Source organism: Cryptomeria japonica, chromosome 11, assembly GCF_030272615.1.
Source record: "Cryptomeria japonica chromosome 11, Sugi_1.0, whole genome shotgun sequence".
NCBI classification, from domain to species: domain Eukaryota; kingdom Viridiplantae; phylum Streptophyta; class Pinopsida; order Cupressales; family Cupressaceae; genus Cryptomeria; species Cryptomeria japonica.
In genome coordinates, this window is record NC_081415.1 from 688,531,600 (window position 1) to 688,542,704 (window position 11,105).

General features: G+C 35.2%; 1 protein-coding gene across 1 annotated transcript in view; it reads left to right on the top strand.

The window, feature by feature from the left end:
- LOC131038132 (uncharacterized) overlaps positions 1 to 8,151 on the top strand; it is a 36,454-nt gene extending 28,303 nt beyond the window's left edge. The window contains exons 6-7 of the mRNA XM_057970459.2: positions 7,267 to 7,370; positions 7,517 to 8,151. Of these exons, the coding sequence (XP_057826442.1) occupies positions 7,267 to 7,370; positions 7,517 to 7,619 (207 nt within the window). The 3' untranslated portion in view covers positions 7,620 to 8,151. The remainder of the gene's footprint in view (positions 1 to 7,266; positions 7,371 to 7,516) is intronic.
- The last annotated feature ends 2,954 nt before the right edge of the window (positions 8,152 to 11,105 follow it).

An 11,105-nucleotide genomic window follows, 5' to 3' on the forward strand; every position in this document is an offset into this window, starting at 1 on the left:
GAGATTGTTATGTAATTTCAGTCCTCCCGCTGAAATATTGCGGTTGAGTGATTCGTATTTTTGGGTGTCTCACTTGGCTGGTTCACTGCCGAGTATTCTTGCTTTCCAACTGGATAAGCAGAAGGGGCTGGCTTGCCGCCCAAGCATTGTATTGTTTCCAGTTAATTGAGCTAACGATCCCCTCAACACCGTATGCTCTCACCTTCCCACATTGGGCACTTGGTGATCAAAAAGTGGAAGGGTTGCTTTTTCAGCATGTTTCATTTTATGATTTCTAACCTTAACGGGTTATCTTCTTGTTGATATCTATTGTTGGCCTAAAAATAAAATAAAAAATAACTGGGATATTACATATTTTTAGTTTCTATTTATAGTGTCTCTGCATCCTATTTTGGGCTCCAACTCTGACATCTGAAGCACTTTCTATTTTTGGAAAGTCTATTTGTAGCAGGTTCCTCATAGGCAGACACTGAAGATTGAGCTTTCATGATCATTTCTAAATCTGGAAAGGCCAAAGAGCAGGCAGAGTGATAAAAAAAAAGGCTAAGTGTCGACTCATCTTCCAAAAGTGGAAAGCTAGAAAATATCCTAAGGCATGGAAAAGCTCTTCGAATTTCCCAAAAATGGATTCTTGAAATTGGAAATCTCCCAAATCAGCTAAGTTTGAAGAAATACTCAAAAGTCATGAAATTCCTTCATCGAGTAAAATCCACGCCCAACTACTAGGTAGGGCGCTAAATTGGACGCATCATGGAAAATCCAAGATAAGCAAAATTCCTCCATCAGTTGAAAATAGCGCCCAGGCAGGTGAGAAGGCTGTCAAACATGAGGAGGCATGGAAAAAGGGAAAACGATGAAATTCCTTGCCCAGTGAAAAATTATGCCCAAGGATGATCTAGGGAGCCAAAATACCCATGTCATGGAAAACCCAAAATAAGCTAAATTCCATGACTCGTGGAAAATCCCACCCAAGTTAGCTCAAGGATGCCAAAATGCTGAAAAATAAATTGAATGAATGATTCAATAATCGGATGATTACATTGAACGATATACACACGTATATATAGAGGTTACAAGATGATGTTCTATAATTAGAACATAACGTTAAAGTAAAAGATTAAAGAGCTAAAATCTAAATTAAGCTTAAAAGCTAATTAACTAAAAAGAAAAAGCTAAATGCTAAATAAAGCTTAAAAGCTAATTAATTAAAAAGAAAAAGCTAAATGCTAAATAAAGCTTAAAAGCTAATTAACTAAAAAGCTAAATGACCATTAAACAAGGAACTAAATATAGGTGACTAAAATATAATTAAATATTCTAATACCCTCCCTTAATGGTCATTCTATCTACTAACTACCCTATAGAAGACATTGCAGGTCTTTTGATCACAAATGAAAAGAACACTCTACTGCAGTGGAGACCCTCCCTGGATCTGAAAAGTGTTAATGACCAAGAATACCAGAATCCATCCAACCTAACGTTGGGTAACCAAACTGAAAACTGAAACCATGATTTTGAGGAAAATCGGCAAACCCTTTTGCAGAAGAGTATCAGCTCCAAAACTGACTGCAAGATACCACGGTTGCAGATGTTCGCCCTAGTAGGTGCGACCCAAACTAATTGCAACAAAGCACGATTTTGAGGAAAAAACCGCCAAACCCTGAAATAAGAACTCTCGAAAAGAGAATTTACGATTCTGAGGAGAAAATCGAAAAACCAAGAAATTTGAGGTTACAAATCATCGTTTTTGTGGAAAAAAACGGTAAATCCCAGATAACTAAAATCTTACACGAATATCGCGGATTACAGATGAGATAATTTTTAAGGGAAAATTATAAACCCTGCGAACAATTTTTGAGGAAAAAATCATGAAAACCCTCCCATGAATTTTTATGGAAAAAATCAGAAAACGGACAAACAATTTTTCAGGAAAAAATCGTGAAAACCTTGGGACCTGTAAGACGAGGTCTGGCCTGAATCAATCTGATCAAGGCAACGATATTCAGATATCGTGAACATGCACTGTTTCCAGGTGTTGTGACATTTGTTTAACTTTTGTCTGTGTTCCAACATGATGTTAGTCAAAGATGCCATCGCAAAAATGGAGGTTGAAGGAGGTCGACATAGTGAAAGCATGAGACAGAAGAATCTGATTCAAAAATCAGAATAGAAGCAGTTGCACAAAATATCTGAAACACTAGAGGAGAATTCTGGCACAAATTCCAAGGTGCAAATTTCAAGGTTTGGAAGAAACCCAGAAATTAAAATTTTTTGCACACTTAAAAACAGCATAAATGGTGCCCAAAAAACAGCAAAAATCCCAATGGCCACAGAAATAGCAAAAATTGTGAACTGTTTTTAAATTCCAAGGCAAATTTGCTGGCACAAAATTTGAGGTGCAGAAAACGAGGCACCCACAAAAATCTGAGACCAACCCAAAAAAGCTCTCGAAAAACCACCAAGAATATGAAAACAGAATACAGATCCGACGGCTCAAAAATCGAGGCATGGAAAATGATACACCCGGAAAAATCTGATGACGACCTAGTTGAGGTCTCGGAAAACCCACCAAGAATCTGCAAGAAAAATAAAATTTTGACTTGAACTGAAGGGTCAAAACCCTAGTTGAAAATTGCGGAAACCTTAGGAAAATTTTCAATCTGCAAAAAAAACTCCAGGTTGCAGGCCCGAAAATCTCCAGAACGCTAAAAAAACATGAATTGCTGCCCAGCACAAAGAAATTCACTCACAAACCAGAAACCTTCAAAAAGCCTTCTAAAAAGCAAAATCATTTTTTTATAAAAAAACAATAAAAAAAAATCTGGAAAATATTCTAGAAAGAAGGGCATGAATTTTTATTAAAAAATTCGCCAAACTTTAAAGAATCCCGTTGACCCACTCTGATACCATGAAAAATAAATTGAATGAATGATTCAATAATCAGATGATTACATTGAACGATATACACACGTATATATAGAGGTTACAAGATGATGTTCTATAATTAGAACATAATGTTAAAGTAAAAGATTAAAGAGCTAAAAGCTAAATTAAGCATAAAAGCTAATTAACTAAAAAGAAAAAGTTAAATGCTAAATAAAGCTTAAAAGCTAATTAATTAAAAAGAAAAAGCTAAATGCTAAATAAAGCTTAAAACCTAAATGACCATTAAACAAGGAACTAAATATAGGTGACTAAAATATAATTAAATATTCTATTAAATGCAAGGGTCGGGGAGAATTCAAAAATTGCCAAATTCCATGACCCAAGGAAGAATTAAGGTGCCAAAATGCAAGGAGCATGGAAAAATGAAGAAAATGAAAATTCCTCCATCAGGGTGAAATTTCCACACCCAAGCTGGAAGGTAAAAAAATTCTAAGGCATGGAAATCAAAGGTCAAGGAAGAACTGAGAAAGAGAGGGAAATTTCTTTAAAAATCCATTTTCGGGCATAAAAAATCATTTGAGTTTCAAGATGATGATGGATTTGGAATTGTAGGAGAATCCTCTCTCTCTTGGAACTGGGTCCTAAATTTTAGGAAAATTCCTAAAAAATAGGAATTGTGGAAAATTGATGGAAAAGCTCCCTACGGACGAGATGAACTCAAAAGGTACAAAAAGAATTCCTTCTTCAAGGAACAAATTTCCAAAATTTCTTCTCTAGTTCTGAAATGTGCCTAAGGTTGGAAGCAGTACGTAAAAATCAAGGTTCAGGAAGAAAGGTTCAAAATTCAAAAAAATTCCTTCCTCAGGGAAGGATTGCTCCCAAGACGAAATTCAAGGAAAGTGGAAAGATTGACTAGTGTTGGAAATTCCTTCCTTCAGGACAAAATTCTTGGAAAAGGTGAAAATTTGGCCAAGTGTTAGAAATTCCTTCCTTCAAGACAAAATTCTTGGGAAAGATGAAAATTTGGCTTAGTGATGGAAATTCCTTCTTTCAGGGTAGAATTCTTGGAACAAGTGAAAAATTGACTAAGTGTTGGAAATTCCTTCCGTTAGGATAGAATTCTTGGAAAAGGTGAAAATTTGGCTAAGTGATGGAAATTCCTTCCTTTAGGGTAGAATTCTTGAAAAAAGTGAAAAATTGATTAAGTGTTGGAAATTCCTTCCTTCGGGATAGAATTCTTGGAAAAAGTAAAAAATTGACTAAGTGTTGGAAATTTAGAATTCCAGGAAAGTGGAAAAATTGACTAAGTGTTGGAAATTCCTTCCTTCAAGACATAGTTCTTGGAAATCATGAAAAATTGTCTAAGACATGAAGAATTTCCTTCCTCAGGGGTAAAGTAGAACCAAGGTCAAGAATGGGCACCAAATGAAGGGTATGGAGGATTTTTCCTCAAGAAAAATTTCTTCACCATGTGTTTTTAGCACCCAAGTTGGAGATGAAGTGCTGGACAGGGGTAAGGAAGAAATTTCTTTCCAAAGGAGAATTCCTCCACAACATGAATTCCACGCCAGGATGAATTGAAGGTAAAAAAATAAAATTCCAAGGCAAGAAAGGAATCAAAGATGAACAAAACGAGAAAATTCCCCTTGGGCAAAATTTTGTAAAATCCATTTTCGAGCATCAAATCACATCCAAATTTCAAAATTCTTTCAAATTTGGATTTGTGAGAGAATTTTCTCTCTTGTAACATGGAACCCTATTTTTGGAAAGTTGCTAAAAAATAGGAGATGGTGGGAAATCATAAAAAATCTCCTCCAGAGCAAGGAAAGTTTGAAAAACTTCAAGAAAATTTTTCATGGATCAATTTTTTTTTCTCTCGAAGGGTTTCTCGCCAAGTGACAGTCGGGTCAGCGCATGCTGAGTCAATGGAGCATCTTTTTGCATGCAGCCGTTGCTTGAAGGCATAGTGGCGCATTCATTGCTGAAATATTTGACCATGGTGGCGGCTAATTCATTGCATGGTAGTTGTCATACTTAATGCAATGGTGCAGCATCTTTCGCATGTAACTATCATATTTAGGAGATGATGGAGCATTTATTACACATTGGGCGAATTTGAAAGAAGTGTATTTAATGCACAATGGATGCCATTTTGGGCACGTAGAATTAATTGTATATGGGCATGATGGGTTATTAATTGTTGATTCCCACCCTGTTGCATCATGTGTGGGGAATCTTTTAGGGAAAACCCTAATTAGGGTTTTGCATGTAATCATGGCGTGAGGCTTATATAAAAGGGTGATCCCCCTCCCCTCATTTGTAAGGGGAGGGGGATTTGTATGAAATTGTTGCAATAAGTTTTTGAGATAATGACAATGAAACATTGTTCTCTAATGGTGTCCACTTAAGTTATTTTTCAAAATTTGCATGGTTTCACCTTCCTCACTTAGAGTAGAATTTGCATGGTTTCACCTTCCTCACTTAGAGTAGAATTTTATATTCTCAATTGTTAGATAAAGTGCTTTGATTTCAATAGAGAATGTAATGGTGTTTGATGAATTTCCATGGTTCATACTTTTTGCATCTTGCTAATTGTAAGTTGCAGTGTAAAGTTAGCCTGAACCCATTGCTTGGATTGCACTGTGTTGGGTAGTCAAGTGCACTTTCTCAATGTGAAAATCCTTCAACATCCTCAGAAAATTGCACCGGTTCTTGTAGAGTTGTAGTTAAACTTGGCGAAGCAGAGCTTGGTTTAATTGGAATTTGTCCACCAAAGCATTAACTATTGATATCACTGCCCTTAGGAAATAGATTTAGATCCTTCTAAACCCTTTCCCCTTTATTTTCAGTTCATTTTATTTTGTTCGAAGTAGCAGCATCACAAAATTGCCATATCCGATGATGAAGTTTTAGCCACAGTGAAGAAGTGAAAGAATGATCCAAACATAAGGCCCCTTGGATTACCAACAATCACATCTGCCAATTGAGTCATGTCCGTTGCATGAAGGAACCTTGGAGTTAGCCGTTTGAGCTTTCCGTAATCTTAGCATACGGCTAAACTTTGATCAAGAGAGAGTGAAGTGACCATTGGTAACTTTATTCTGTGTTAGACGTAGTCCTAAAAAACGCATCAACACGTACGAGTGGCCATAATCAGCAATGTTTTCCACTCCGTTAAAGGAGGCCTCCTAGCTTGCAGAGGTTACGCTCTACAGGTTTTTACGTGCCACATGGGCACTGAGGGAGACATGACGCCGTTATGGCAACATATAACACTCATCGCTTGCAACTTCCATTACAAACACATTTGTTTATAGTGGTTTGGAAGGGCTTGGCTTTAGCTTGTTGCCACTTGTGTCGTTCCCTCTCACTGAGCCTTAAGGGCTTCTCAGGAGGCAGACCATCTAAAAGGTAAAACAAAAAAGAGCCTATTGCTCAAAACACAAAAGATACTAGTTAATTTTAAAGCACCAATTGAAGTGTTTGCTACTCTAAAAATCAAACAATCAGTTTCAAATCACAAGTTCTTTGACAAGCGTCCTGCATCAAACAACATCAGTAGTTCAAGATATAATCTTTGGCACATGATTGATGACCAATCAATCATTTGTTGTTTCTAGTGCTTTTGATATCTCTGTTGCTTACCATTAACCTGTAGCAGTAATTGGCTCTTCCATTAGGTCCAATTAATTATTACAGACAATATGTTTTATGGCAATGCCTTCAGCCTGAAATTTTTGATAATGGACAGGTTATGGATTTCTTTGGCATACTTGAATGGGCTGAGGCAGATGGAACCTCTGTTTTTGGAACCGATTTATTGTTATTCTGTAAAACCGCTTTTTTTATTAAGAACCTTTTGACTTCCAAAAAGCATGACATGGCAAGGGATATGGTGCTCTCCATGCTATTGAACAATAGGATACCAGTTTTAGATTTTGGTCTCATTGCAGTGGCCTCTTCTAGATTTTATTTAACTGGATTTACTTGAGTATCTTAGAAGGTTGAAATCGTTGAGGTGCATATGCTTTATTCTGTTACAAGAGACACAATACCCAGAAATGGGTATTTGGATATCTCCCGAACTGTTTTTTTGATTACATATAATATATATTTTAAACCTTTACTACTCTCCCTTAGGAAAAATGTTTGACATTACACCTTTTTCCAGTTTTTGCTTTGCTTGGTTGGGATTATTTTTTGTCTAATGTTCTTTCCAGTCCTGCATCCAGTGGAATTTGAATTGAAACCTTTTTTCATTCCTATTTCCTTGATTGAGCTTGGATTGAATGTATTTTCTAGTAACTCATACTTCAAATTTTGAAGTACAATCTCTTGTTTGCAACTATTCATTGGATGTGATTATATGCTTAAACACAGGACCTCCCAGGTGCTGTGTCAGCTGAAGATCTGGCAAGATATCTTGACTTGAAAGAGTTGGATGAAAGGCCATATATGTTTCAATCAATTTCTGCATGTGATGGGTAAGATACTAAAAATGCAAAATTCCTTCACATTTGGACTCGCATGAATCTGTATTTGCATTGCCAGTCATGGAAATTAGAAATAGATGATGTGATGTTCATATTGCTAGTATTAACTGTTTTCTGTAAATACATTGTTGCTGCAGGTTGGGTATCAAAGATGGGATAAATTGGTTGGTTGATGCCATGGAAAGAAGTAAACGTACTGAAGCATTAAGACAACGTGTTGATGTGGTTGTGGCTATTTAGTGATCACAATCTCCTTTTTAGGTGGTTTTCCATTATGTGCCAACCAGATTTGCTTCAAAATAGCCTGCAGTGTATAAGTAATGCCTAAGATTGTAGTCTAATACAATGTTGATTTTTTGTACTCATTGATTGTTGTTGATCTTCACGATGCAAAATTAACTTAATATTTTTCTTCCTTTCTCTGTGCTCACACATTACAAAAAGATAGAAAATGGTGCCAAATGCAAATTTCAAATTGATTAATCTCAGAGCTGATATAAATTTATACCGTATTCAAGTTTCCAAGTGATTAATCAGAGGCAGACCTACATGAGTTGGTGCCTTTACGGGGTATGAAAGAGCTGCCACTTTCTTACAACCCTGCAGGATTTTTCATCTCTTACGAAGCTTCCATAGATATAGATTCTCAAGGCAGTTTGATGCATGGAAGTTGATGATTCGATAAGTAAATGTTAAATGGATGGATATCTTCAGTTTTCATGTCCATGCACTCTATTTAATGAATAATATTTCTCTTATTGAATGGGTCTAAGCTCTAGTTGTTCCTGAGGAATGCAATAACTTGTGCATAGGATTTTGGATATTCATTTGGAAAATACAGGGGCTGAAGCGACAGTGAGAGAATCTCTATTTGTTTATCGCTTGTGGTTAGCTACATGTTTATGTTCACAATTCAATTTTTGTTGCAAAACTGCATGCCACTCATGGCATAACGCCTGGTTTATTCTCTTGTACTGAAAGCTAATGCGGTGAAAGAGACCTGAAAGAAGGCTCAACTGTTGAAATTCTGAGATGCACTGCAACATGGATGATCAAATCAAGGCTTATATTTACGATTTTGATCTGATATTAGAATTGATTTAAGTGAATTTTCTGCAGTCTATATGCTTGTAAATAAAAAAATGCAATACACAAATTTTAAAAAATGAAGTTTAAAAGCAGGAGCACACAAAAATATTACAATCACATATTAGTTATGACATTCGACAGTCTCTATACACACAAATAAAAAATAAAAATCATAACATACAATTTAGAATTTAATATATTTAATTTTCATGAATATTCTTTTTTGTTGACTTGTATTATCATTTATGTTAATCTAAGAGGTTTGAAGGTTTTAGTTTTATACAAATAGATTACGGCACTCCAACAACGAATACACATTTTGGTTTCGTCTTAAAGCACATTTATTACTTGTCCGAATTTTATTTTCTTAAAAAAAACCAAAACTGTATTATATTAAAAGTTCATCTAAGAAAAATCTAATTGAATCGTATTAGATATTTCGGTTCATGTCAACAAATCCATTGTAGATACACGTGGAAATAATTTAATAATAGTAATCAGCTGCTTCCGGAGTAGATTGTGTAAATTTTTGCATCAACGTTATCCATCATCGGGATGATAATAGTTAGAGAACATATTGTAATAATGAAATTTGCATACCTTGCATTTTTTTAATTCAGTTTTGGATACATTTTTTTATTAGTTTTGGATTCATTTTGATTAGGTGGTGCATTTGTTTTTAAAAGTTATTATTGATTGATTCAATTTTTTCTTGTCCCATGAATTTGGAGTCAAAATATAGTTTCTCGTCTAAATTGTGGCATTAAATTGAAAATAAGTATTTTGTTTGAAGTTTTAACTTTAATTTTTAACACATTTTGTCCCCTATATTTTATAGACTCTATTTAATAGTGTTTTATAAAAAGACGTCTTAATTCATTGTAATTAATTAGGATATTGAGTTGTAAAGAGTTATGTTGTACAATACACCATTCATGCTAATGCAACTATGTGACATACTTAACAGATTATAACAACTGAAAAGAGTTATGTTGTAATTAATTAGGATATTGAGTTGTAAAGAGTTCAGCTTTATTCAAAGTGCTCTTTTCAGTTGTTATAATCCGTTAAGTATGTCATGTAGTTGCATTAGCATTTCCTAGACCTTGAACATCGTGAAGATGGTTTTGTCCGAGATAGAGAGTTAACTAGGCTGTCCAAAAGACCTTTGTGGTCCACATTGTCTGTCCCTAAAGTCTCGAGAATTTAATTCAATTTTATACTTACTGAAAACCTATATTTTGCTAATAATTAGATAAACCTAAAGGTTGTGGTTACCTGAAAACCTATATTTTGCTAATAATTAGATAAACCTAAAGGTTGTGGTTACCTTCAGATTTACCTGAGTGGAACACATCCTTTAGAGAAATACTTGTTTAAAAATAGAAAATCTTCTTGAAAACAAAGATGTAAAAACTTTTCACAAGTCTTCAAATCTTGTTTTCCAAGGTTTGCTAGATCATGTGTTATGATAGCTTTATATGAGCTTCAAGACCTAGTCTACTACTTTTGGGACTGTAGTCAATAGGAGCTTGCAAAATCTAAATGCATCTGAATCAAGGCACATTCACAACCCTCCTAGACTAGGCCCAATGTTTTCAAGTGATCGTAACTCTCCAACCTTAAATGTTAATCTTTTTAATTTGATAAACTCTCAACCATATAATCCCCTTGGATATTCTCTTATAGACCATGACGTTTCTTTTAGGGTACCTTTTGAGTAGGTTTACTCTTTGCAAGAGAACCTAAGGGACTTTCAAGATCTCCTTAATTGAGACTCTTTGTATACTTAGGCAATCCCTATCATTAATAATCTGAAAGATTTACTTATCTCAGATCACAAGGGCTTTGAGCTCTTGCATGCATTGACTTGTATAGTCAAGACTCAAGTGCCTTCATTGACATTAGTCTTGAATTAACCTCACGATGCTTAATTAGACATCATTGGTACTTAGTTGAATGTTCTGGTACCCAAGGTGTTTGCGCATAGACCAACTCAGAAGGAATTTTTTGTGGCCTTTTTTATATTGTCACCCTATCAATCCACAACACCGACTTGAGCTTAAAATCCCATGAATTTTGTTTTTCCCTATGCTCCAAGTTCATCTGGCAAAGGAGTACTAAATCAGAAGAAGAAACCAAACATAACTTATGTCGTATCTCCCGTTGCATTTGAGACAAAGTAGTCAGAGTAGTGACATCCTGTCTGATCAATTGCGCCATGGTGTCAGGACAATTGCGAAATTTTGTGTATGCAACTGCGACATCCAATTTCCTATGTCTGTATTGATATGCAAAACATGTCAAAACAAAAAATAAAGGTCAGAGTGTTTCACGTCAGGTTCACTAAATGTACTTAGGAAACAAATAGGCATAAATTGCATAAATCAGATTATCAAAGAGCGAAACACAACTCTAAATCTAATTATTACTCCTAAATAACAATGAAATCATGCAATAATCAATTTGAATTAAAACAATCTATCTAAGACTCCCTCAATTGACATGGCAAGGCTTTCATTGCTCTTTTCCATTGTTGTTGATGTAGGTGGCTCTCATCTGATTTTTAAAAATATTGTACGTTATGATTTACAAGATAAAAGCCTGCCAATTCCCTTTATTGCATCATACTCATGC